We start from the raw sequence: 26035 nt of genomic DNA, 5'->3' as shown, positions 1-26035 counted from the left end.
TAAAGTTGTTGACAAAATATTTCTTGAATAAATAAATCTGATTTAGAAATATCTAAACATGAACAAAGTACTTTTAAGTCTGACATGTCTGCAAGTGGCTTTTTAAAGTAGCTGCTTAAAACCAGTAACATGACTAAAGGATTTGTAGCTCCAAGTTATTCTAGTTCTATTAAGAACCACTTCTAAAAGCACCTTAGAAAGGGTAGCTCGAAGGGCTTGCTTTCTTATTTTAGGTCTCAGCAGAGCTATGCTTATGGTAGGAGAAAATTGAAGGTCTAACAGAACATTAAACTTTCTTGGCTTTAATTTTTTGAAATATACTGACCATCTTTGTAGAGATGAATGGGGAAAGTCCTCTTACAAAGGGAACCCAGCAGGGCTGGGGTCTGCTGCACCTGTGACCAGCTGCTGGGTGTGGCAGGGTCCCTGTCAAGCCTGTACATGCCCTAAGATTGGGCGTTCAGTCTAGCACCCCAGAAGGGGTGTCTGGTGCTTTTCAAATGCCCAGGGAAGAGATTTTGAAGAGTTGGGAAATCTGTGTTCTCATAGTCTAACATGCCTCAGTTTGAAACAAAAACATTAAGTTCAGCTTCCTTAACTGTTGGCAACAGAGAAACTCACTTTCATGTTTTAGCAAGCTCGACTACATCTGCCCCTGGACTGCCTAATTCCCTAGCACACTCTTCTAACAGGAATAATATGCAGAGAAACAACACTCTGCTCTGGGTCGTAGATGCTTATGGAATCCTAGCTCTATTAAAATAGATTTTGGTGGTCCTGAAGAAAGCTCTGACCAGCAGTGGAATTCTTCTTCCAATTATGTGCTATTTACTCCTCGATCTTTGGATCCACTGTCAGACATCTGGTGAAAAAGAAACTCTTACAAAGATAAGATCTTATGCAGATAACACAATACAAAAAAAAGTGGTAAATTAAAAGCGAAGTGTTCAAGATGATCCTTGCTCTGAAAGGGAAAATATGTAAATGTACTATGAGAAGTTAGGCTCTGTAGTTGTAATAAGTCCCTTCAAAATTATTTGGCTTTGAGCAAATTTAAGACTGTGTCAAACTGGGCAACATCTCCCATCTTGAATGAGAGCTGGGGTGACCACAAACATACTCTCTAAAATGGGGACAGTATTTAAGTGCTAGTTGCAATAGCATTTGTAACCTGATTGTTTTTATTTTTAGGATTTGAGGGAGCACATGCAAGTGGGGAGGAGGGGCAGAGGGAAAGACTCTCAGGTGGACTCCCCGCTGAGCGTGCAGCTGGATATCATGATCTCAGCTGAAAAGAGGCAGCCACTGATTTGACTGAGCCACCCAGGTGCCCCAGTAACCTGATTACTTTTAAAGTAGCATATATTCCCCTAAGGGATACCAGTTAGAATGTTTCTTGACATAACTTAATGTAAAGCTCATATACTGAAAGTGATGAGGTGATATGGTCTTGGCTATGTTACTGAACTGTGTTCCCTTCCTATAAAATCATTTTTAAAAAGCCTTATCTCATAGTCCTGTACCAAAAAACGTCCCATGGAAAAGTTGTGAGACCTTTTTAAGTACTGGAACCATTACTCATGCCAGACTATATTTCCTTTAAGAGAATGTCAAACTGATGTCACTAGCCAAACCTAAACCCACCTGAAGACCAACGGTTAATTACAGTTATGCTACAGGAAGGGGTCAAAGTCAGGATTAGAAATATTATACTTTATTGAATTCTAGAGCAGCTAATCTACCCTCTGTGTTCACCAGTAGGAAGAACGGAAGGAAGATATGGGGGGGGGGGGTAAAGTACAAGTCTCCACTACTGCTGCAGGCCATTCTGCACTGTGAGGCCGTCTAATCCCCTTAAGTACACCGTAATGATCCATTCTTGTTGAAAACAAGAAGTGATTTCTCTTGGGATTCAGAATTTACTGAGATTGTGCCCTCAGCTCTAATAAGGTTCTGACTTACTTACAGAGCCCTCTTCCCATCCTCTAGAGCTTGACTCTGAACTACAGCCGTCCACCCTAGAGGCTAGAGAAGGCTGGAACTCTGGATAGCATGAGCCATACTGGACCCCACTAAGGAATTCACTCAGTTATGCTCTAATGGAAGAAGGAGATTCCTTTTCTTTTCACGGGGCTTGCTCCTTTGTCCTCTTGCAGCTAACTTCTTTCTATAGATTGATCCCAGATGAGAAAAAGATTGTTTCTGATAAGAAACATTTCTGCTATCAAAAAAATGTAAGAAGAGATGAAGACTTGTACCTCAGAACAAAATCACTCACTGCAGTGCATTCCAGACCAGCCCTTTAGCAAACCAAATACTTGTGCAAGGCCGCTAAAGCCCCCAGTCTGCCCAGAGGACACTTCAGAGCTTATAAAAGGAACCTTGACCTTAACAGAAGACTACATTTGATAATGGAAACAATATATTTCTCCACTGATATACAATACTGTGTAATGCACTGAAAATTTCAGGATGGATTTTGGAGTAAGAGCACAATTTGTAACATAACGTCATTTTTGGATCACCTCTTCCCATCACCCTTGCTCCACTCTGGGACTCGTCCCCACCCGGGGTGTATCCAGTACATACTGAGAAGGAAACAAGACAAGGGAAGAGTGTCACAAGCCACGATGGAGCCATCTGCATGCCGTTCAGCCCAGCTTTACCCTACTTTCTTTCAATACAGACTCCATTACAATTTGAACCATCTGCAAAGAGTGCAAACAAAACTTAAGAAGTATCTCTCTATGATTAAAATCTTCAGAAACTTTCCAGATGTACCTTTGCCAGAGCTCCCCCACCCACCGCTAGAACGCATTCTTTGCTCCTCTGAGTCCTGCCAGGCTTGTTTAATGGGTGCTCAGTTTTGGTTTTCCTCCTTATTCTTCTTCCTCTTCCTCCTCTTCATCATCATCTTCATCATGGCAGTGTGTAATTTCCTGGGGGGCCAGTGGGAAGAGGTTGGGGGGTTTAATCTCACTAATCGACCGGGTCAACTGGTGCCGCTTGTAGTCGGTATCTTTGAAATCAACTGATGTGCGGTTCCGGGTGGCAAGAGGGGACTCCATCTCATTGATATCTACATGTGTATGTTCCACTGTTGATTCATGAGGCATCTAGAACAAAGTCATAGGTTCAGAAAAACAGTTTCCTAAATCCTAACCCCTTCTCCCACTTGTTAGGTGGCTGTGCAGAGGCCCACCCAATTTAGATACTAAAGTGTCTTCCTAGAACTACCTTTTTCCTCTCCTCTTCAACCCTTAAACTGTCCAGATCATTACAGCTGGAAACTAGAAAAGATGGGGGAGAAAGATGCTTAATTCACACCAAAAAAAAGTCCTGAACTATAGATCAGTATATATATCAGCACTAAGAAAAATACGGTTTTTATATAAATGCTAACAGAAGAGGAAAGTCTTCACTATTCAAACTTTTAATACATTTCAGAGTAAAATTATACCCTGTACCATTCGATCTTGATCCTACTTTCTGAGAGATCCCTTTTGTGCAACCATGTAACCAGCTCATGGGCTTTTGCACAGTAGAAATGACAGACCCGGGAACGGCCGGTTAAGCATCTGTCTTCAGCTCAGGTCATGATCCCAGGGTCCTGCTGTTCCCCCTGCTTGTGCTCTCTCTGACAAAATCTGAAAATATCCCCTGTGCCACCCCACAAACCTGGTTGCAGATCTCAGCAGTAGGAGTGTATCTTAATTTTAACTACTAGCCTAAGATTGTATTAACTCACCAAGACGTGGGCAGCTCTAAAGAGGTAGCTGAAGGGATAGTAGAGCAGGTTGATGAAAGATGCGGCATAGAGATCGGCGTATCGCATCACCTGACTGGCAAACAGGGTCTGCCGGGAGCCGCTGCGAAACAGGCTTCCCATCATCCCGTAGCACATGTCCATGTCATGAGTCACTTTCTAAAACAGACAAGAGATTGAATTCAAACACTGAGTGCTGGCTATGTGCCAAGCCAGAAATATAAAAAGCAAAATTTGATCTTCCAAGTTTCCTCCCCAATCCCACTTGAATACCTTGATGCGTCTCTGGATGGAGCTAATGTCTGGGCGCTCGTTGCTGCTGCTGTCAAGATGCCTGAAGACAAAGAAAACTCCACTGAAAATCTACAGAAAAGACATCTCCCCAACGTAGGTGATTCCCGAAGAGGCAGAGGATTGTCAGGGAAAACTTTTTTTTTTTTGGAAGACACAGAAACTTACTTGTAGAGTTCAGCCAAAAAAATATCCAAGCTCTGCAGCTCTTCAAAAAGTGCTAAAGTTTGAAAGGAAAAGAAAAATATTTTAAATAAAAAGCATTCAGCTTTTAATTGCTGCCCGAACTCAATTAAGAGGCTGCAGATAGGACCAAAAAGTAAAGCTACAGGTGAGTGTACAAAATGACTTCCTTCTACTTTAGGAAAACCCACTCCTGCCCTGGTTTCTTCTTTAACTGCCTGTCCTCCTAGTTCAACACCGCTGGCTACAACTCTCCTTTCCAAAAGGATGCTGACTCTGAGCTTACAAAGTGCTAATTCGCAACCTGTGTCAGGTGTGTCAGCACACAACTGTTACCAGTTCCATTTTCAGGTCCAAGAAGGAGGAGGAGGTGAGGTGTCCAGGGTCACAAGTCCAGGAAATAGAGCCAAATCAACTAGATCTATAGAATTTCCTAGGTGGAAAGTTGAAAAGGCGGATGAAAAGCTAGCCAGAAAGTCCCACTAAAGACAAGCAACAGCCAGTATCTGTTGCATGCTTTCGAGGTGTTCCAGTCCTCAATCTGCCTTCCCCAAAGAGAATTAAGCCCTAATGGATCTACTGTATATAACAAATTATCTTTTTTGGGACAACTGAAAATCATGCAAATCAATTTCTCTGTTCTGTGGCTCAGATGAGGAACCGCGGCTGAGAAAGGCTGTTACTTGTATCTTTATACACACATTACACCCCAGTTAAGTCTCAGTGAAGTAGGTATTATCCTCATTTTCACATTTGAGGAAACTAAAGCACAGGGTGTCCCAGTAACTTCGAAGGGCATGAAGATATTAAGTAGTAGAGCTGGGGTAAGTAGCTGAGGCACTACCTGTCCCCAAGCTGTGGGTGATGCTAGGAAGGACTAGCTGGAGAACTTACATGTCAAACATCTTTACATAACTAGACCTACAGGTCAATTCGCATACAGTTCGGCCTCATTCTCAGAAGAGCAGGAAAAAAAAAAAGACATTACCACTCAGAGCCCTCAATGCCCCCAAATCACAGATACAGGCTCCGGGTGGAGAGACTGGAACCAATAGGTGTGGCTGGAAAATACGTGACTACAGGGGAGAGTGGAATTCAGTTTAGTTGCTACAGTAATATAACTCAGGACAGCAACATTCTGTGCTTAACTGGGAAGGAATTCAAGAAGCCTGAACAAGATAACCTCCCCTATTTCCTCAAATTCTGGAGTTCTGTACCATATACCTGGCTAGAGGGAAGTATCCAAATATCCTGGGACTACCTCTGTCCACTTCTCCCCATACACAAAGTAATGAGTTCACAGCTGGCCCTCTGGCTATAAAGTAAGAGTAATGGCTCCTTACCACTCTTATCAGTCCAGACATGCAGCTCCTGTGCAAGCTCAGGAATCACCAGGAAAGTTCGCCACCCTTGACGTTTCTTTGATTTTAAAATGTCTCCAAAAATGTGATCTCCAATATACAAAATGTCCTTGCCCTTGGCTCCTAACAGATCACAGACTGTATCTGATGAACCTGAAATGATGGAATGAACAATGGGAAAACAAAAATGTCTCCACGTTAAAAACCAGCTTTCTAGGTACCATAACCATTAAATACTGTACTAATTTTATTCTTATATGCATGGAACAGACTAGGAAAAGGTCTCACCTTTCTTAAAGACCCACCACTGTTTTTCTTTCATCATTCCTTTCATTGCCTCTAAGGCAAGGCCTTCAGCTCCACTGTCCGAACCAGGGCTCTTGATTACCAACAAAAACCACATGTCTCAGCTTTAGTGAATATAACCCTCCAAAAGTACCACCGCCATGTCTCATCAGAGATCTGACCATGTGGCTTTGTTCAATTGTTTCTCACTGCAACAAAATCTGCATATCTATGTCCATAAGGGCTCCCTGAGGATCCCTTTGAGAACCTCCTCAAAAAGGTAAAAGGATGAGGAAAAACAGATCCTTTTAGGAAAATCAAAGATTCATTAAGTTGGGGCGCCTGGGTGGCTCAGTTGGTTAAGCATCTGCCTTTGGCCCAGGTCATGATCTCAGGGTCCTGGGATCAAGCCCTGCGTCAGGCTCCCTGCGGAGAGGGGAATCTGCTTCTCCCTCTGCCCCAGCCCGGGCTCATGCGTGCACATGCTCTCTCTCTCAAATAAATCTTAGGGGGCGCCTGGGTGGCTCAGATGGTTAAGCGTCTGCCTTCGGCTCAGGTCATGGTCCCAGGGTCCTGGGATCGAGTCCCGCATCAGGCTCCCTGCTCCTTGGGAACCTGCTTCTCCCTCTGCTTCTCTCCCTCTCTCTCGCCCTCTGTCTCTCATGAATAAATAAAATATTAAAAAAAAAAAATTTAAAAAAAAAAAAAACCCACAAAATTAGGTCATACTAACAACTTCTCAAACCCATTCTCCTGACTCCTATTGCATTAGTAGGTGACCGAAGCATTTACCTCCAGTAGACAATATCTTCAGAATACTAAAGAGTTTGGGTGGCACTATGCCAGGAGGACACCAAAGCTTTCACAAGTCTGATCAAAGACTTAAACTAAATAAAGGGAAATCTGTGACTCACCTCCTGAGTAGACGATGCCATGCTGTAAGGGGCCTGTGTAGGTACCAATTTTCAGCTTGCCAGTCTTCTGTGAGGAAAGAAGATGGACTTTGTAATAATTTATTGTTCAATCACAATTGCCACCCAAGGTGCGATCTGGATAGGCAGCTAAATGAACGGCACTTTTGAATGATATTCTTTTGGATTTATTTGGCTATCTCAATATGTTTAAAACTTAGATTAAATTCAAAAGAAAGGTATGGCTAATAAGTTAAAAATATCTGTTTCCTTAGGAAGAATAAGAGTAGGGAAAGGAGAAATACAAAGGACATGGGCTAGCAGACAGCTCATCCTCTCGACTTACAGTATCCACCTGACGCAGTACTGTGCCTTCTCCAAAGAAGAGTGGCTTCCGTGCATCCACCAAGATCAGGTCAAAGTAGGACTGCCATGGTCGATGAGAACTCCCAGGCTGATGAAGATGAGAAAGAGCAAAAGCCAAAACATCACTCCTAACCTTGAGGCACTAATATTTAATCTCACTCAGATACAAGGAATGTAGACATATTAAGTATATCCAGAAGATCCCACTATTTTGTTAAAAACATTGTGTTTTATTATAAGCCACATTCTTTTGGAAGCAGGCAAGGTAAAAACATAAATTAACACATTTTAAATCATTTTATCTATTAATTATTTCACAGCAACTTAACATATGAAGGAAGGTGTGCTCACACTCTGAAACGGGGTAACAGAGGCACAAAGGGGCCAGGAGAGATGCAAATCAATACTCAAGAGACAGATTAAGAAAGAGGCAGATCAGCATTAGAACCAAAGTATACAAACTTAACATGGAACTATTACTAGCAAATTTTACTGGTTATGTTCTCAGAATAATGGCTCTAGGTTTACATTAGACTTTGGCTCATATTGCAGGCTTATCACAGCACTAACCTAGAAGTTATGACCATTATTTCCATCCTGAAATGGAACCATGCTATTAAACTTTTAAGGTCAAGCTGACGGACAATGCATACTGTGCTTTTGAGAGATCTCAAATCAGATTTACTGATATTTACTCAAGCCTAGTACTAGAATCCCACAAGTATGTGACTAAGTTGCAATGAGTATTCCTTAAATCTAAGTGTAGTCCTATTGCAGGAATGAAGACTTCTCTGCTAAATATCAAAGCTAACTGTTCTCTTGGCACAGAACTCAGCAATAACTAATAGCAATATCCAGAAGTTGTCAAGAATATGTATATAGTGCGCCTGGGTGGCTCAGTTGGTTAAGCGACTGCCTTTGGCTCGGGTCATGATCCTGGAGTCCCTGGATCGAGTCCCGCATCGGGCTCCCTGCTCAGCAGGGAATCTGCTTCTCCCTCTGACCCTCCCCCGCTCATGTGCTCGCTCTATCTTAAAAAAAAAAAGAATATATATATATTTTCTGTTTCTTTTAAATCAGATATCTTCCTCAACCTGAAAATTCCTATCTTTGCCACACAAACTTAACAACTCTACATAATATTATTCTGATCCCATCCCACTAAATAACATGAGTATCTCCCTTTTATTTCTACTTCGTTTTCAAAACTCGGACAATGTTATACTATACTAGCTCCTGCATTACTTCTGATGTTAATGAAGATTTCTAGATGAGTTCTGACAATTCCCTTAACTTTCAATATTCCAGGATGACTAAATGCATTCATTATTACTAAAAGCAGTGGTCTATTAAGTTATATATAGTACCTTGGGGCCATGTGGGAAATCAAACAGGTAAGTCATAATTTTCTGGAAAAAAAAAATCCAACATAAGGTCCATATACTACTTTTGCAAAAGATATATAACACCTAAAAACAAAAAACAAAAAAACCCCAAGTTTTTCATAAGACGTGTCTTTTTCAACATAGGATTCATCACATTCATGTTTCCTCTAAGTTTATGAAATCATGACAGCTGAAGCCAGAAATTAATGCTTCATCAAACAAAGCTGACATTCTCAGTAGGACATAGGCTTCTTCTGGGACATATTTTTGTGCACATCATCCATATACCCTTACCCAACTCTCCTAGAGGACTGGAACATACATTTGGAATGGTATCTGAGGTAAGGGCATCGAGAAAACTAATGACTCACATGGGAATAATATACCTTGGCCTCCTAACTATTGTTCCTAGATTAACCAAGGCAATGAACCATTAGATTTGTTGGCTTTGTAAGACTGCTTACTCCAGATCACATTTCTAAATCAAGATTTTACATAAAGAGAACTGGGCAGCACTGAGCTGCTTGCTAGTACTATAAATCTATAACGGTCTTAGCAAAAGTAAGAGGAGGCCAAGGAGTTACGTCGGCTTTTCTACATGCTTTAACCATGGCAAAAAAAAAATCTTTTTTAAAAGTTATAAGGTAGTAAATTTTGACGGCTAAGAGTCAAAACATCCTTGCACCATCTATTGCTGTCTGGCTCCCAAGAGCAGGGAGGGCACTTACAATAAATAAATGTGTGACATCTCAAGTTTTTATAAATGATGCACCAGAGAGACATAGAAGCCATTTTAATCAGCACAAATGTTTTAAGTAACCTCCAAATTAAAACCTTCAAGTAGCCAACTGTAATCAGGGAAAATAGTCAAATGAAATATTGAGAAAAATTTGAGAACCACTCTGAGGTAGCCCTTATGCTATACTTTTTCACTCTGCTCTCAAAATGAAATGGCAAAAAACTACACTCACTTAACAAACTACTGTCCTCAATATGTTCACAGTTCTTTAGGCCAAAATAATTCCTCTGTATAGACAAATAGGAATATTAAGCACTTACATCTGTGTATTTATAGTCACTGTTGGTGGCAAGGAACACTTTCCCTACTTCCTTCATTCGGCTCAGAAGCAAAGGCAGTTTTCCCTGCAATATAATATGATGATGAGTGAAACACTAAAACACAAATACATACTCATTTACACTTGGACTTTTGTCCACTGGAATAGAATAGGGGATGCCCTTTAAGGGTTGGTTGGTTTCAGAATTTTACATTTAAAAGACTACATTATCACTATACATGAATTAAGTATTAATATATGTAGTATACATGGTATATATAATGTATAGGTTTATTTATAAAATTATACATACACATGATATGCTTATTAAATATGTTACTAAATATGCTTATTAAAAACACCTCGGGGCACCTGGCTGGCTCAGTCAATGGAGCATGTGACTCTTGATTTCAGGGTTGTGAGTCTGAGTCCCACATTGTGTGCAGAGATTACCAAATAAATAAATAAATAAAAAGCATCTCTACCTTCCTCATGTCTGCCTCAGGAAAGAGTTTAAATTACCTTGTAATCTCAAAGTATATGAATAAGGTATGTAAAGGGTCAGGAAAAGCTGATTTTAAATATTTTATTTATGTTAGAACCCATGCACAATCGCACGCACGAGCAGGAAGAGGAAGAGGGACAGTAGACTCCTCCAAGCTCCATCCCATAACCCTGAGATCATGACCTGAGCCAAAATCAAGAGTCAGCCACTTAACCGACTGAGCCACCCAGGCACCCAAGGAGGGGCTGATTTTATTTTTTTTTTAAAGATTTTATTTATTTCACAGAGAGAGATGGCGAGAGCAGGAACACAAGCAGGGGCAGTGGGGGAGGGAGAAGCAGGCTTCCCGCTGAGCAGGGAGCCCGACATGGGGCTTGACCGCAGGATCCCAGGATCATGACCTGAGCCGAAGGCAGACACTTAAAGGACTGAGCCACCCATGCGCCCCAAGGAGCTGATTTTAAACATCACCAGCAAAATACTCCAAATGGAGCGTATAAGATATGGCTTCACCAAGTATACTTTTGTTTTATAAAACACCTTGCAGAATGAAATGCCATGTGCAGGATGCAACCTAGAAATGCCCAGACCCATCTGTAGATACCTGAGGAAATTCTAACTCCTGACGTGACCAGAAAGAAAAGCAGCTTTTCCTTCTCTCACAGTAAATAGGTTCGTTCACTCAAATTCTCCTGGACCTCTCCTGAACCCCTCGGTGTTCTCTCTTGAAACAAGAGTGGAAGTGGGAGTAGTGGAGGGGAAACAGGAGTTACAAAGACTGAAAACAGTAAGAAATCTGTACCAAAGTACTTCAAAGAAATATTGCATTCTGCTACTCTTACTCTGTGAGAAAAGGAAGAAGTATCTAATCTTGGAGCTGTGTATGTTTCCTTGTTAATTTTAAAATAATTCCAGGGACGCCTGGGTGGTTCAGTCAGCTAAGCATCTGCCTTCAGCTCAGGTCATGATCCCAGGGGCCTGGGATGGAGCCCTGCATTGGGCTCCCTGCTCAACGGGGAGCCTGCTTCTCCCCTTGCCTGCCACTCCCCCTGCTTTTGCTCTCTCTCTGACAAATAAGTAAAATATTTTAAAAACTATAAAATAAAATAAAGTAATTCCAGACATGAGGTGCCTGGGTGGCTGAGTTGGTTAAGCGGCTGACTCTTGGTTTCAGCTCAGGTCGTGATCTCAGGGTTGTAGGATCGAGCCCCACATAGGGCTCCGTGCTCAGCACAGAGTCTGCTCGAGACTCTCTCACCCTCTCTCACCTCCTCTGCTCCTCCCCCCAGCTTGTGGGCACACTCTCTCACTCACTCCCACATAGAAATAAACAAACAAATAAATAAAATCTTTAAAGTAATTCCAGACTTACAGAAAAGTCGGGGAAATAGTACGTTCAATATATTCTTCATCTAGCTTCCCTTAATATTCAGATCTTAACATAACCATAGTACAATGATCAAAACTAAGAAATTAACATTGGTACAATTCTATTAAACTATTAAACTCTTAATTCTATTCTAAATTAAATTCTATTAACTAAACTACAGATTTTAAAAATCCTTCAAGGAATTTTAAAGCTTTCCTTATTATTCCCTGTTGATTTAACCAAATAATGGTCACATATATGTATATTTTTTAGATTATCTAGAGCTCTGGTTATGATTTGGATCACATTCAGGTGTGACCTATGGCCTTACCCCTTACTAACTGTATGAACTTGGGCAAATTATGTAACCTCTGTTCCTCAGTGTATCTATAAAACAGAGGTAACAATACCGACCCTCAGGGTTCTATGGAAGATAAAATGGCACATAATCACTTAGTGATGTGCACACAGTAACTACTCTAGCTGCTATTATCATTAGAGCTAAAAGGACAAATGAAATACTGGATCTTCTTGCCTATGAACAAACAGAAAAAACTGTACTGGCTGAAAATTCCTGGTAATTATACTTGACATATATCAACACAAAGTCCATTGTCCTTGTCCATTTCATTATAAATAGGCTTGTTATTCATTTCCATGATTTATTACTTACATCTTTGACTACATATTTCTCAAGATTTTCAACTGTCTTTTCCTTAAGGGAGCCCTAGAGGAAGAAGAAAAAAAAGAACAAAATCAGTTTTTTAACAGTTTATAAGAAAAATTATGTCTACTATCAACCCAAATGCATTTCTTAAGTATTTACCAAAATGGAAAAGTAGATAAACTAGAGAGGGCCATGATAAAGCAGCAGATGTGATTTGCTGCGACTCTGCCTCCAAAATGTATTTAAAATATAAAACTATTTTTATTTTAAACTAGAAACCAAAAGGAATTTCATATTTTATTCAGTAAATTTATAGCAAATGTGATATTAACTAGTGTTATTAGTCAAGCAGAAGGTATTTGGAAAAAAACAGATAGCCCATAATCATCCTCAAAGAGTAGGGTTAAGTATAATCTTAACACTAAAATCTCTTCTAAGTTTGGGAAATATAAACTGAAATAAAAGCTAGAAGCCAAGCACTATCACTAAGGAAAGATCAGCATTACTTCTGAAAGCAGGACAGCCAAAGAGAGGAGCACCAATATTTTAGAGAGCTGTCACGAGGAGGCAAATCCATTTTTTATTTTTTTAAATAGAGGAAAAATTCTGCTCTATTTGTGCTTGAAAAGTAAACGTCAGACCATAAAACACAAGCCATAGAGTGAAAAGGTGAAGCAGAGGCTCCTAGGTACCTTGTAATGAACCCAGTCGACAGCATCTCTTACATCCTGGAACATACTTCGGTAAGACATGAAGAGGTCCCCATCTTTAAATCCTGTTTCACAGCTATACAAAGATGAAAAGAACATGACAGGGAATCCAAAAGAGGGTAAATAAGATGAACATCACACACTGCCCCGGGGACCCAAAGGTTCCATTATCACATGGATAAACACTGTGGCTAATTAGGAAAATAATTACTCCCATTTTGACCACCGGACAGAACTATAGTGTTCAATGGAATACAATAATTGTGAACAAATATAAAGTGATAGAATAATATACTGAAGTGGAAGCTAAAAGGTCAGTTCCAAAAATATCATGTTCTTTTATTCATCACTTTTAAGAAACAGGTTCCCATCAAAGAAACATTTAAAACTTAAAACTGGTAATTTAGGTTCTCTTCATCCTGACTCTTCTGACGTCATCTCTAGGTACAAAGCTTTGGCCTATTTTCTATTTAGTTTAGTGACTTGGTGCTCCACCAGATTTAGTGCCTTGAAGTAGATAAGGCCTAGAGAGGATAAGAAATTAGCAGACTCTGACACACATGGCTGAACTTCCAGCAGTGGTTATACAATTCCCCCTAAAAAAGGAGAGGATAACTTGTTCAAGACTTAAACACAATTTTACTTCAGGGAGGATAAACCATATTTACTCCTCAATCAAATCTCGCTGGGCCTGGGAATAAAACTAAATTACCACACCTGAATGGCTCCTGGGCAGCTGCTGTGAAATGAGTTGGGGGTTTCAGTGTAATTCTGCTTGGACAGATAATCATCACACAAACCTCCCACTCAGTTGTCACAATTAGCACCTCTGCTGGCCGTCTTCATTCCCAGGAGAAGCCAATCAGAAGTGGTCCCTTCCAAACATGGCTGCAGCACACTGGCAAGGAGAGGGGCCGAGTGGGAGGTGAGAGCCTGCATGGAGCTCCTGGTGCTGTCCCATCTCTCGGGCTGGCAATGTGGCATCTCTCACTAGCACTAAATTCACTTCAGAAAAGCAGAAAAGACCTACAATGGCCAGTTCTCTAAAACCCTGTACATTAATTTTAAAAAATCAACTGGAAAAAGAAAATTATACCATATACATACCTGGTATATCTAGGACAATTAGTAAAAAAATCTACAAGGCAGGCCAACAGGTAGGTCTCTGAAAAATGAAGAATAGATATTCATAAGCTATAAGTGAGATAATTCAAACTTACTTCATTATCTCCCTTGAGCAAAGACAAATGATCATAAAAAGAAGGGAAAGCATCCGTAATAAATAAGCACAGAATGAGTCTACCTGGTAGATTGAATAGTGTGTTCAGAATGTAAAATCTTTCAGTGTCATCTCGTTGGATAAATTTATTTGGATACTGCTCTCTAGTTTCTGGTCTGAAAGAAAAAACTTTAAATTAACTGATATTCAAGAAATGAACACTGTAAATAATTATCAGAAATTTCATCATTCAAAAATTCATTCAAATATGTTGGTGGCTACATTCAAGGAAGGGTTCTAAGTATTACACATGAGTAGCTACGAAGATAAACAAGCTCGGGTTCCAGCCCTTAAAAAGTTCTCAGTCTGGTAAGGGAGGTGAGTCACATACACAAACAATTATCACCAAGTTAAAAAAAAAAAAAAAAATCACAACTGCCTCAAGAAAGGTGCAGAGAGCTATGAGAAAATGAAAAGGGGACCATTTCAACTAAAGGGGTAGAAAAAAAGTGAATGTGGGAGTGAGGAAAGGGAAATCTATGAAGGATTCATGAAAAAGGGGGCATAGGAGCTAGTCCTTAAAGACTAGGTAGACCAATTCAAATACTAGTCCAACTGGAGAAGAGCGAGGGGAGCAGAGGAAAATAAAGCTAGAAAGATGAATTGAGGCAGATCATGCTATTGTTATTTTTCATTTAGGGGCAAAAGAGTGCCACTGATAGGCTTCGGGTATTTTTTGTTTTTTTGTGTGTGTTTGGTTGGTTTTTGCCACTGACAGTTTTTAAGCAAAGGGATAAAACATCAGAGCTGAATTATAAAAATATTCAGCTAGTAACAGTTTTAGGATAAAAAGAAGAAAGAAATGTGATTATGTTGCAAAAATGGCTACAAATTCTCCCTGTGCATTGTAATGTGTGACTTTGTACTTCCTCTGATTAAGAGGCTCAGTCTATTTCTCAAATATAGGCTTGAGTAGCAGCAACTAGGTATCCAAGCAGAGGCTTGGAAAACACTTGCATATTGGGGCTTGCCTACTCTTGCTGCACTTGCACCTCTGAGACTACTGAGTAAATGAGTGACATAACCTGCTGGAAGATAAAAGACTACACACAGAAATGAGGCACCCCAGCCACAGGCTGCCAAATGCCAGACATGTGAGTGAGGCCATGCCAGACCAGCAGAACAACCCCAGAACTGCCCAGATGACTCTCAGAATTTTGAGCTAAATAAAGTGGTCACTGTTTTAAGCCACTAAGTTTTGAAGTAATTTATTATGCAGCAAAAACTAACTGAAAAAAAGGACTGGGAAATCAGTTAAGTGGTTATTGTAGTCTCCCAGATGAGAGCAGGTGGGGTCTATCCTAGAGTGGTGGCACAAGAAATTAAAGGGAAGCATTAATCGTGAGAGACTGCCAAGGCCAAGACCAGGCAACTGACTGGCTGTGGCAGATGAGGGACATCAGAGTCAAAGATGATGATGCTCACATGAAGGTGTCCCTGAGAGGGTGGTGGTATCCTTAATAGCAATATGAAAACTGGATAAGAAGTAGATGTAAGAGGAATTCTATTTTGGATACATTAAGTTCAAAGTAAACAGATTTTTATAGGCAATTAGTAATAAAGGTCAAGAACTTAAAACAGAGATTCAGACTTCAGAGAGAACTGGGGTCATCTACACACAGGTAACAGATGAAGTCATGAAGACTTACAGTAGATGAGGCCACTTGCAGTGCAGAGGAAAAAAAGACAGAACAGACCCATGGAGGACATTTAGGGTTAAAAGGAAAACCAGCAAACGGATAAAAGTTGTTAGAGATGCTCAAGAATCCTGGAGAGTGAAATGAAACACTCCAAGAAGAGGAAGGGGATAGAATTAATAAACAAAAATAGTATAGAGAAACCCAAAAGAAGAAAAACTAAAATATAAAAAGGCACAATTCTCAGGGCGCCTGGCTGGTTCACTAGGTGGAGCGTGCGACTCTGGATCTTGGGGTTGTGAGTTTGAGCCCCATGTTGGGTGTAGAGCGTGCTTAAAAATAAAATATTTAAAAAATGCACAGTTCTCACAATGAATATATAGAGATAAGTACTCTAAATAAAGGACATCAAATTTAAAGTTCATATCAGAGTAATCTGGGTAAATTCCTACTTGGGTCTGTTAACTCCCAATGGCACAGACTCTAGTTAGGAATAGAAAATCATATTAGCTCCTGGTCTTAGTCACCTTCTGAAATAAGAGTTCCCAGTAAGGAATAACTTTGTAGAATATCTCATTTTCTAGCCTTTTAAGGTTTTCTGTAATGAAAATTAAGGTGGAAGGGAATAGTAATGATGTGTTTTCCTCAGTCATGTTTAGTAAGATGACACTGTCTCCTTAGATAGACTTTCCTATTCCCTCATTGTTAAAGAGTAATTCTTTTACATAAGGATAGTTAACAGTTATTAGGCAATTAGAACCCAAACTGACTTATAAATATAGTTAGCAATGACATTTTGTTTAAATTAAGAGTCAAATCAGGCTAGGGGCACCTGAGTGGCTCAGTCGTTGAGCATATGCCTTCAGCTCAGGTCACGATCTCGGGATCCTGGGATCGAGCCCCACATCGGGCTTCCTGCTCAGCGGGAAGCCTGCTTCTCCCTCTCCCACTCCCCCTGCTTGTGTTCCCTCTCTCACTGTGTCTCTCTCTGTCAAATAAATCAATAAAATCTTAAAAAAAAAAGGTCAAATCAGGCTAGCATATATTTAAAATAAAAATTAAGAAGGAAGGAATGCTAGACTTGGGAGTTGGGAGGAAAACAGTAACAGTACAGAATACTGCTAACTTTCTGTGACTTGCAGAATAAAGATTTGCTCTCAATATTATCCTGCTCTAAAACTTTAAAGGTCTTTGCCATTGTCCAAAAAAGAGGCCCCAACTCACTGGCAAGGCATGTAAGGTTATGCCTGATGTGGCCCTAACCTCCCTTCCAGCCTTGTCCACCAGTATTACTTCAATAGCTCACTTTCCCTCTCCCTCCATCCTCAATCCCTCCTTTTCCACAGGCTTTTCCTTTTGACTCTGAAGACTGTACAGCATGTGTTGTTTGAATGATTCTGCATTACCCGTAAATGGCTTATTTTTGAAACACTCACTACTAAATGTTCTTCCAAAGGAGCTATTTGGAAACTTCACTGGTTTATTTGAGGAAAGAAAGAGGGTCTGTGGATCTTGAGTTAGTAAATCTAATTGCAGTACTAATTTATAGAACTTCCCTTCCTTTTCTTCTTGAACTACCCCTCCCCATAACACAAAAACCCCTTTTCAGACATTAATAAATAGAACCTCGGTTTATCTTCACTGGGATTTTGAGTTATGGTACAATATCCACATATAAAATAGCTTAGGTTGCTAGCATTATTTGCAATAGCTTCACATTCTAATCCTGTCTCCTGATATTCATGAATCTTGAACAAACCCCTCCCTCATGAGAGGAACAGTGAAAGAAAGGCAGATATAATCACAGGCCTGCCCAGATGTGTCAAGATGGGGTATTTACTTCACACTGTTCTCACTTTGTATACTTGGAAATCTTCGAGCTGGAAAGTCTTATATCAGATGCTTCACTTCCAAATAGGGCATTGCTGTAACCTCAGATTTAAAGGATACTCTGGTACAGTTAGTTTGTGCTTATCACAAAAAGTATTTACCAAAAAGATATTGTCTCTTTAAAAGTTTCAATGTGGACCATGTGGTTTTTACTACTTTGCCTTTGAGAATAACATACAGAAGAGTTATGAGAGACCGACACATAATCTATTTTGGTTTTAAGAGTTGCTCCATCCCTGGGGCTCCTGGGTGGCTCAGTCAGTTAAGCCTCTGTCTTCGGCTCAGGTCATGATACCAGGGTCCTGGGATCGAGCCCCGCATCAGGCTCCCTGCTCAGCAGGAAGCCTGCTTCTCCCTCTCCCACTCCCCCTGCTTGTGTTCCCTCTCTCGCTGTGTCTCTCTCTGTCAAATAAATAAAATCTTTAAGAAAAAAAAGAGTTGCTTTGTCCCTAATACAGTGTCAGTAGTAAATTAGGTAGTATAATAGTGGAGAAAATGTACAATTGTAAAGCCACACGACAGAAAGTATCAAATTGTGGTATTGTGATTTTTAAAGAAAAAATTGGGATGTTTCACCAAAACAGTGGACACTAAATTTTATCTGCTGTTTACTAGGGTGGAAAGTCCAAATTAGTGAGAATAGTGGAAATATTCTGATTATTAAAATAAAGCTTACTCTTACTTGTTTTAAATATTATCACCCTTATTCATTTTTAACCCATGTTTTTAAAAATTTTAATCACATGACCAAATATCTGAAGCTATTCATTAGATTAAAAAATAATAATTAGCTATTAAAAATCTTAGTATTTACACTGTTGTAGTTTCAAATTTTTCAAAGCACTTTTATATACATACCTCTTCTGAGCAGCTACCTGAGAACTGTATTAAAAAGGAGAAAATAAAAATCTTAGAATTTCAAATAAGTCAAAGCTCCTACAGTTCTTTTTGGGCAAGTTTCAAGATTAGCTTTGTTGGATGCTGTACAATTAGAAACCACTTAATTTACACAAAATGCAAACTATATAACTATATTTATAAGTCAGTTTGGGTCCTAACTACCTGATAAATAATTGTTAAGTATCCTTATGCAAAGAGTTGCTCTTTAATGATGAGGTAACAGGAAAGTATATTACATCTGGGGAGACAAGGTGATCTTCATATTGTTTCACTATAAAAACACTAGAAAGAGGCTAAAGGTTCTATGTACTCACCCTCTTATGAAGTTAAATCCATGTGCACAGACCAAAAGGTTTCCATAGGCATCAACTTTCAAAAGATTTCCATATAGTGTATCAAAAACAAGTCCCCTATGTGAAAATGAAGACATTAACAGTAATATAAAAATAATACAGGCAACAATCTTATGTAGTATTATTACTCAGTCATTATAAACCAGTGCCATCTTATTCAAGCTTTATGACAACTCAAGCACATCCCCAAACAATATAATCCTGGAGGCTGAAGTGAGTGAATAAAATCTTAAAAACTAAACCCAGAGCAGATTAAAAAGTATTTACTCTAAATAATCACAACTGTTTTCTGTAAGGAGTAAGAGCTTAAACAAGGTATGAACTATAATTCCTCTTAATACAGTGGTTCTATTCTAAAAGAGTCTTTTAATTTCCTTGGACAAATGAGTTGGCTTATATTTTCCTCTAATAGATGCTCTATATGGGACATATATGATGGCATCTCAAATACCATTTTCTTAATCTTAAATCTTCCCTATCAAATCCAAAAAAGCAAACTGCCAAGAAGGCTCCTGATGACCAAGTGAAGTGTATTAGTAAAGCATGTAACTACTCTCCAAGAGCAAAGGTAGGAGTATCTGTGATTATTGCCCATCAGTTTTAATCATCTTTCTTCTTTCCCATAAATAGATCTTCAGTGACAATAAACTAAGCTCAATTCAAGAAGAGAAAAGATACGGTGTACGTGAAAAGTCCATAGTAATTTTAGAATTGACATTAACCAAAAAAACAACCAGAAACAAACCAAAGAATCTTTTTTGGTTCTTTTCTTTAAGGGTGGGCATAGTCAGAGATACATTTGGAATTATTAATTTGGGGGATAGAGGGAAGGATTTTAATCCAAAAAAATCTTGAAAAGTTACCTGGTAGGGAATGTAGAATCATAAGCAAAGCTGAGCAGTTCCTGAGGGTAGCCAATAGAAACTAATCTCTCCACAGTTAGCTCAAAGCCAAGCGACTCATACTCCGGGGACTTGTATACTGTACAAAGAAGAGGTTCTCATTATAATAATAGTCAATGAAAATAAGGACAAATGAGTGAATTTCTACTCTTTCCCAACTCTTCCCTCTTCCTAAATATGCCATTTTCTTATCGTCCCTCAAACTCCATGTTTTGTAGTGCCCCGAAAAGCCACAGAACACAACTGTTAGTCTGTGGAAACAGGTCATATTTTCATAGGAGCAAGAGCAACAAGATGAATTATCAGACATTTCAGAATAATTCTTTCATTTCTTAGGAAATTTCTTAGGAAAACTTAACATTTTTCCCTTTATCTGTTCTTTCACGCCCACATCTAAAGGCAGAAAAAGGAACTAATATGCACAGCTGTGATATTAACCCAGTAGAGAGGTCTATATATGTTGAAAGCTTCACTGATGTGTACAATTGGTGTAGGAATCCTTCAAAATGAGCTTTAAAAAAAAACAAACAGTCTATTTTTACAATCCCTGTTTGGCTTGGTAGTTGCTTTATACTCCTTCTCCAATCAGCATATGATTCTATTTATCAGGATTAACTTGTTTTCTTATCAGCACTAACAATAACATAAAGCCATCAAATTTGCATTTTAAGTTATTGCTGCAATATCAACCATAAAAAGACATGTCTGGGACAATTAGGAAAATCTGGATGTGTACTGGGAACTAGATATTAAAGAATTATGACTGGGGGTAGGGGGAGGGAGAATTGGAGGAAGGTGATCAAAAGGTACAAACTTCCAGTTATAACACAAATAAGTACTAGGGATGTAACGGACAATATGAGGACTTTAGCTAACACCACTCAGGAATGTTAAGAGAGTAAACCCTAAGAATTCTCATCACAAGGAAAAAAAATTTTTTTCCCTTTATTCTTTCTTTTTATTTTACCTGTATCAAATGATGGATGTTAGCTGAAGCTATTATGGTAATCATTTTCCAATATATGTAAATCAAACCACCATGCTGTATGCCTTATTTTTTTGTATGCTTTAAACTTATACAGTGATATATGTCAATTATTTCTGAATAAAACTGGAAATGCACATTTACAAAAGAATTAGGACTCATTTTATGAGATGTGATTATAGAAGGATGGGTATATGCAAGTGTATGTATAAAATATATATATATCCTTATCTACCAAAAAAGCCTACTGAATTTGTTACAGGTGAAATAAAATGGATTTTTTAATATGGGGGTTTCTTACTATTATGTATCTTTGAAATATTCTATAATAAAAAAACTTTTTAGAATCATCACTGCAGTTCAGCATAAAGAAAATGTTGCTCCTTTAAATAGGTTTCCTCCAAATGCAATATTTAGGTAAGCATCTTTCATTCAGTCTCTAGGAGTGGGTAAGCTGTATTAAAAAGAAAAATAAAAAAGAACTTCAATCTTTAAATGCCAAATGAGGCAAAAAAAAATCCATTCACTTTTATCTCACAATAATGCAGTTGTTGTTATTATTATTATATTACTGTTGTTCTTCTATCCACAATTAATAGTCTATGGTTCAAACTGATTTTTCACTGCAATTAGTCTGCCGACCCAAATTAGTGCTAATATCTTAATGAGTACTATTTAACTTTTCCTTGCCAAAAGCAATCTTTTAGAATATTTCTGGAACTACATAAAAGAAACCAGTAATACTGGTCACCTCCACAGAAGGGACCTGAGTAGCTAAGAGATGGGGAAGGAAGTGTACTTTCGTGTACCTTCTGTACTTTTACAACTTGTAACATATTAATGTATGTATCTGTTATTTTAAAATTAAGTTGTAATGTTAAAAAAGCAGGTGAGCTTTCAGAATCTTTTAATAAACATTTGTCATATTTAAAAAAGCCTAAAATTTTTAAGGCCCTTTAGGAGAAGGAGGCACTTGAGTATCATCTCCTCAAAACAACGCCAAAAGTAGCTGTCATTTCTTTGTCATCTCAGGGGTAAAAATTATCTAATGCTAATGCTACACTAATATTCTCAAAACCAGCTATATATTTTCTCTGTTCAATTCCATACCCATCGTCACCCTCTCCCACCAAAAAAAAAAAAAAAACACCCAAACAAACAAACAAAAAAACCCCTTTTGGAATTCAGGAGTGTGGAATTCTTAATCTAAATGATGTACACTGTGGTAAAGGAAGTGCTTGTATGTTCATACACACTAAAAGAGTAAGAGCTGGTGTATTATAATAAAACCAGGAAAGTAGTATTGACTGGTGTCAATCTGAATTATTCTGAGAATATAAAATAATCTCTCTCACCCAACACTGTGCTTCCACTCCAAGTGAGAGTAAATCTCTTTTAACAAAATTTCCATAAAACAAAAACATTCTCAATCCTAACAAAGCCCCATTTATTTCAAACAATATTTAATGAAACAAAATTCCAGTATAGTTAATTTGGATAATCCACTGACATTCATTCTTATAGGATTTGGCCCATATAAAATATTTTCAATTATTAATTTTTTTCAGAAGTATAATTTGCTGGATACACCTTAAGAATGGGAGTAAAAAAAACCAAACAAACCTTAATCAGCCCCACCCAAGCTCACCCCTAAATGAGCCATTTTTCCTAGTTAGAGATCAGGTAATTATAGTGATGGAGTAATGGTGATTAAAACCAGTGTTTTTGAGACATTTTGGATTGAAACCCAAATCTATTTTTTCAGACTTTTTAGTGAAGAAAAAAAATATGGGGGGGTAGATATCTCAAATCCCCATTTTGCCAGCACAAACCCTAAAACAGCAGAAAATAAAACACTATACGCTTGCCACATTTATCTTTATTCCAGGACAGAACTTCCCAAGTGTTCAACTGAGGTGACTTTCTAAATTCCACCTACAGAAATAAATACTTTAAATTTCTTTTTACCCAATGAGTTTAGGGTACTTTCTAAAAATACCATGTATTTTCCCCATTTGCTGACCTGAAGTTACATAGCAACTACAAATGTAAACTTAAACCAGAATTTAGGGCTCCCTGAGTCTCATCCAAGCTCTTTGTGGAGGGATATACTACCACTGTTAAAAATGAATGTCTAGATTACATAGGCCATCAAAACTTAAGCCTAGGTGTTGAAACACACTACCCTCCCTCCAGTTTCTTTCACCTACTCCAAAATAAACTGCTCTAGTCACAGGTGGGAATGGATTTAGCAAAGAGAGTTCAAGTTCCACTTTGACAACACTATCTATTTCACTAAGCTCTATATTAATTAGTAAGACCTACAAGCTATTGACATTTTCTCATAAGCTTCCCGGATAATCATTTCAGTAACACAAATTCCCAGGTCATTAAATCATCACTAGAACACTATACAGTACAAGCAGGGCTGGAGAAGCAGAACTGTAGCTGCACAGATCACAAGTTTAGATGTTTTGTTCTAAGTGTCCCTTGGGAATGAATTGAACAGTCACACTTTGTTCTGACCTGGTAGCAAAAATGACTAGTCCCAAAGCCTACAAAGTATCACCATTCCTTGAAAAATAAATAAATAAAAGCAAAATCCCTTTTTTTAATTACCAGGCCCTTCAAAGTCAGCCTTGATACCTGTGGGGAACCATATGCATCACCTCCGACTGTATGGCTCTAGGCCTCTCCACAGCTGCAAAGGCTCTAATTTCAATTTCTCTTGCAAAACTGGCAAGTAAATGATAACTTCAAGCTCAATTCTTACAACTGACTTTCCAAAACACAGCCAAAATACGTTCAGAGTAAGCATAACCTCACACATTCACTGCTTATTTCTTCTTCGAAAAAGTCCTCAGGCCTAACCTAATTTACCCGAAGTTCAAAGACAAAGGAAGAAGTTATTTCAAGGGCCAGAGTCCAAAAAAGAGTGCTTCAGCCACCAGAGCAGTACACGGTGTTCTCGGGTTACGTAACTAGACTATAAAGAGAACCACCAAAGCTTTGAAAGCTGAAGCTACTGAGAGCACTTAAAGATATTCCTTACTCCATAATCTGTAAGGAAAACACAGTTCTCCAAAAAGTACCAACTATGTGTTGTGGGGATGAAAGTTACAGGCTCTGTTTTGAGAAATGTTGTGCATACAAGATAGAACCTATGTTAGAGGAGACCGTCTCCGAAAGGAGCCAGAATCTTTCTGCAGGGAAGTCTAAAATTCTCATGCACTTGTTACCTTTGCCACCAAGACACACTGTGTATAGTAGTTTATAGATTTTAGAAAAAGGAAGGGCAAACCTCTACAGAGGTTCCAGCCTAGCAGAGTGCTGCTGCCAAAATGAGAACTCACATGAGGCAGATGCAGATGCAGAGTGTCACTCCAGTCTTGAAGGAGTTACACTGGCTCTCCTGTTAAAAAACAAAACAAAGCAACAAAACAAAACAAAAACAAAAACAAAAACTGGTTTTAAAACTGTTGCGATGGGCTGGAACAGAGAGACACCATTTGGATATTGGTATTTACAGGAGTTACTGCCCTCCTATTTAGAAGCCTCCGACCATCACTAAAATTTGTCTAAATGGCCATAACAAAAGAAGGGTATTGAAAATAAGCCTAAGTGTTGTGCATTATTTAAATTTTCTGACACCCTGAGCCTGGAATACAAGCCGAGTCTGATCCTGAAATATTAAATTAAAAGATAAACAGAAAAATGAATTTATTTTGTCTTATTTTCTCTAGCACATTTCAGGTTTATATGACAGAAACTGAATGCAGCTGGTAAACAATATTTAAAATTGAACTACAGTAAGTGAAACAGACTACATAAGGATATGAGAATAAACCAGAGCAGTCTCATCTTGCTGTTAAGCACCCATGTTCCTAACTACCTAATTTTCTACCCTTCCAACACCTAAATTTGTCATCTTGATACAGACAAGAACCAACTTCACGCTGCTAAAAATCTAACCAAATGTCTAAATGTGGAATAGAAGCAAAACTTTATTGTGATTCTATCAGTGGTATTTGCCCTCAGTAAGCAGGGTCTTAGTATTATAGTTAGAGAAACTACCTAGTCTAGTAAAATAACTGACTTGAGGATACATATAAGGTATTGACACTCTTAAGATATGCACTATATTTAACTTTATAGGGAGTCATTTTCCCTAGAGACATTTAGGTTTTTAAAAACATGGTTTGACTCCCCAAACTTTTTTGTGAAAGGAAGATGGCATTAAATAAAAGAGCAAAAATGACCAAATATAATATCTAAAAGTCCTAAAACATTACAACTAGGAAAAACCACCACCACCAGTCATTATGAAAAACAAATTTCCAACCCAACCACCCAAGAATAGCTACTTGTTTTTATGCTGTGAATGTGATTAACATCAACATTCTCTATTTAGGTTACACAATGTTGGTTCTCTGAGACTATAACTAGAAAAGGCAAATTGATTCACATTTTCATTAAGGAGATTTTAAATAAAACTTTACATAAAATTCTCATATAAGCAGCAGAGGACTTTTCCCACTTTTCAAAACTATTTGAAAACCCTAACATAATAACACATAGTAAAAACTTCTATCTCTAATCCAAGAGATCACAAATGATCCTAAAAAGATATTGGGAATTTCTAAAAACCATTTTAATTTTAATTTACTTAAAATACAAAAGCTAGATGCCATGCAACACTTTTAGTAATATAAAATAAAACCAACTCCCAAATGGTTAAAGAATGTAAATAAATAAATAAGGGGAATTTGGAAGACTGCCAATTAGTTCACTGCAAAAGCAAAATTAAATGGTAAGCAAGAGATTTGTTTAAAAAATTATTACTATTTTAAAATAAAATGAAAAAACATACAATGTTGTATTAGTGTCAGGCGCACAACAGACACATTATGCAGTGCTCACCATGATAAATGTAGTTTCCACTCAGAAAGTATGGTTTTCAATTCAAAACAGAAAAACTGAAAATTTGAGACAACTTTAAAAATCCTCCTTAACCAAAGGAGCTGCCTGTAATTTTAAAATTGAAACAGCTATTATGTAATTTTTTTCACCAAAATAAGAACAGATCACACTCAAATGCTTTACTAAAACAAAAACACCTGTTCTAAAGTTACAGTAAAGTAACAAACATTTGGATGCCTACTGTGTACCAGGTACTAGATGCTAAGAACAAAAAACAACCCATGGTCAGTGGCTTGAAGGAGCTCAAAGGGT

At 38.3% G+C, this 26035-nt stretch overlaps 1 protein-coding gene across 3 annotated transcripts in view; it reads right to left on the bottom strand.

The window, feature by feature from the left end:
• Window positions 1-1692: 1692 nt before the first annotated feature.
• Window positions 1693-26035, bottom strand: part of NT5C2 (5'-nucleotidase, cytosolic II) — a 90670-nt gene continuing 66327 nt past the window's right edge. Inside the window, exons 4-19 of one of the 3 annotated variants that reach the window (XM_028098540.2) lie at window positions 19780-19897; window positions 18878-18973; window positions 18522-18545; window positions 14161-14252; window positions 13965-14022; window positions 12840-12933; window positions 12154-12207; window positions 9608-9691; window positions 8531-8572; window positions 7144-7251; window positions 6801-6867; window positions 5584-5754; window positions 4226-4277; window positions 4040-4100; window positions 3749-3925; window positions 1693-3116 (exon numbers count right to left, since the gene is read on the bottom strand). In XM_028098540.2, the coding sequence (XP_027954341.1) occupies window positions 2880-3116; window positions 3749-3925; window positions 4040-4100; window positions 4226-4277; window positions 5584-5754; window positions 6801-6867; window positions 7144-7251; window positions 8531-8572; window positions 9608-9691; window positions 12154-12207; window positions 12840-12933; window positions 13965-14022; window positions 14161-14252; window positions 18522-18545; window positions 18878-18973; window positions 19780-19897 (1535 nt within the window). In that variant the 3' untranslated portion in view covers window positions 1693-2879. Of the gene's footprint in view, window positions 3117-3748; window positions 3926-4039; window positions 4101-4225; window positions 4278-5583; window positions 5755-6800; window positions 6868-7143; window positions 7252-8530; window positions 8573-9607; window positions 9692-12153; window positions 12208-12839; window positions 12934-13657; window positions 13745-13964; window positions 14023-14160; window positions 14253-18521; window positions 18546-18877; window positions 18974-19779; window positions 19898-26035 lie in introns of those variants that run through there. The other 2 variants (XM_028098541.2, XM_088020051.1) reach the window with 2 other exon arrangements.

The sequence above is a fragment of the Eumetopias jubatus genome, unplaced genomic scaffold (genome assembly GCF_037043125.1).
Source record: "Eumetopias jubatus isolate StellerSeaLion01/CBP00866 unplaced genomic scaffold, mEumJub1_p1.0 scaffold_17, whole genome shotgun sequence".
Classification (NCBI taxonomy): Eukaryota; Metazoa; Chordata; class Mammalia; order Carnivora; family Otariidae; genus Eumetopias; species Eumetopias jubatus.
Note: the sequence above shows the minus strand (reverse complement) of the source record. Positions and strands in the feature narration are given on the sequence as shown.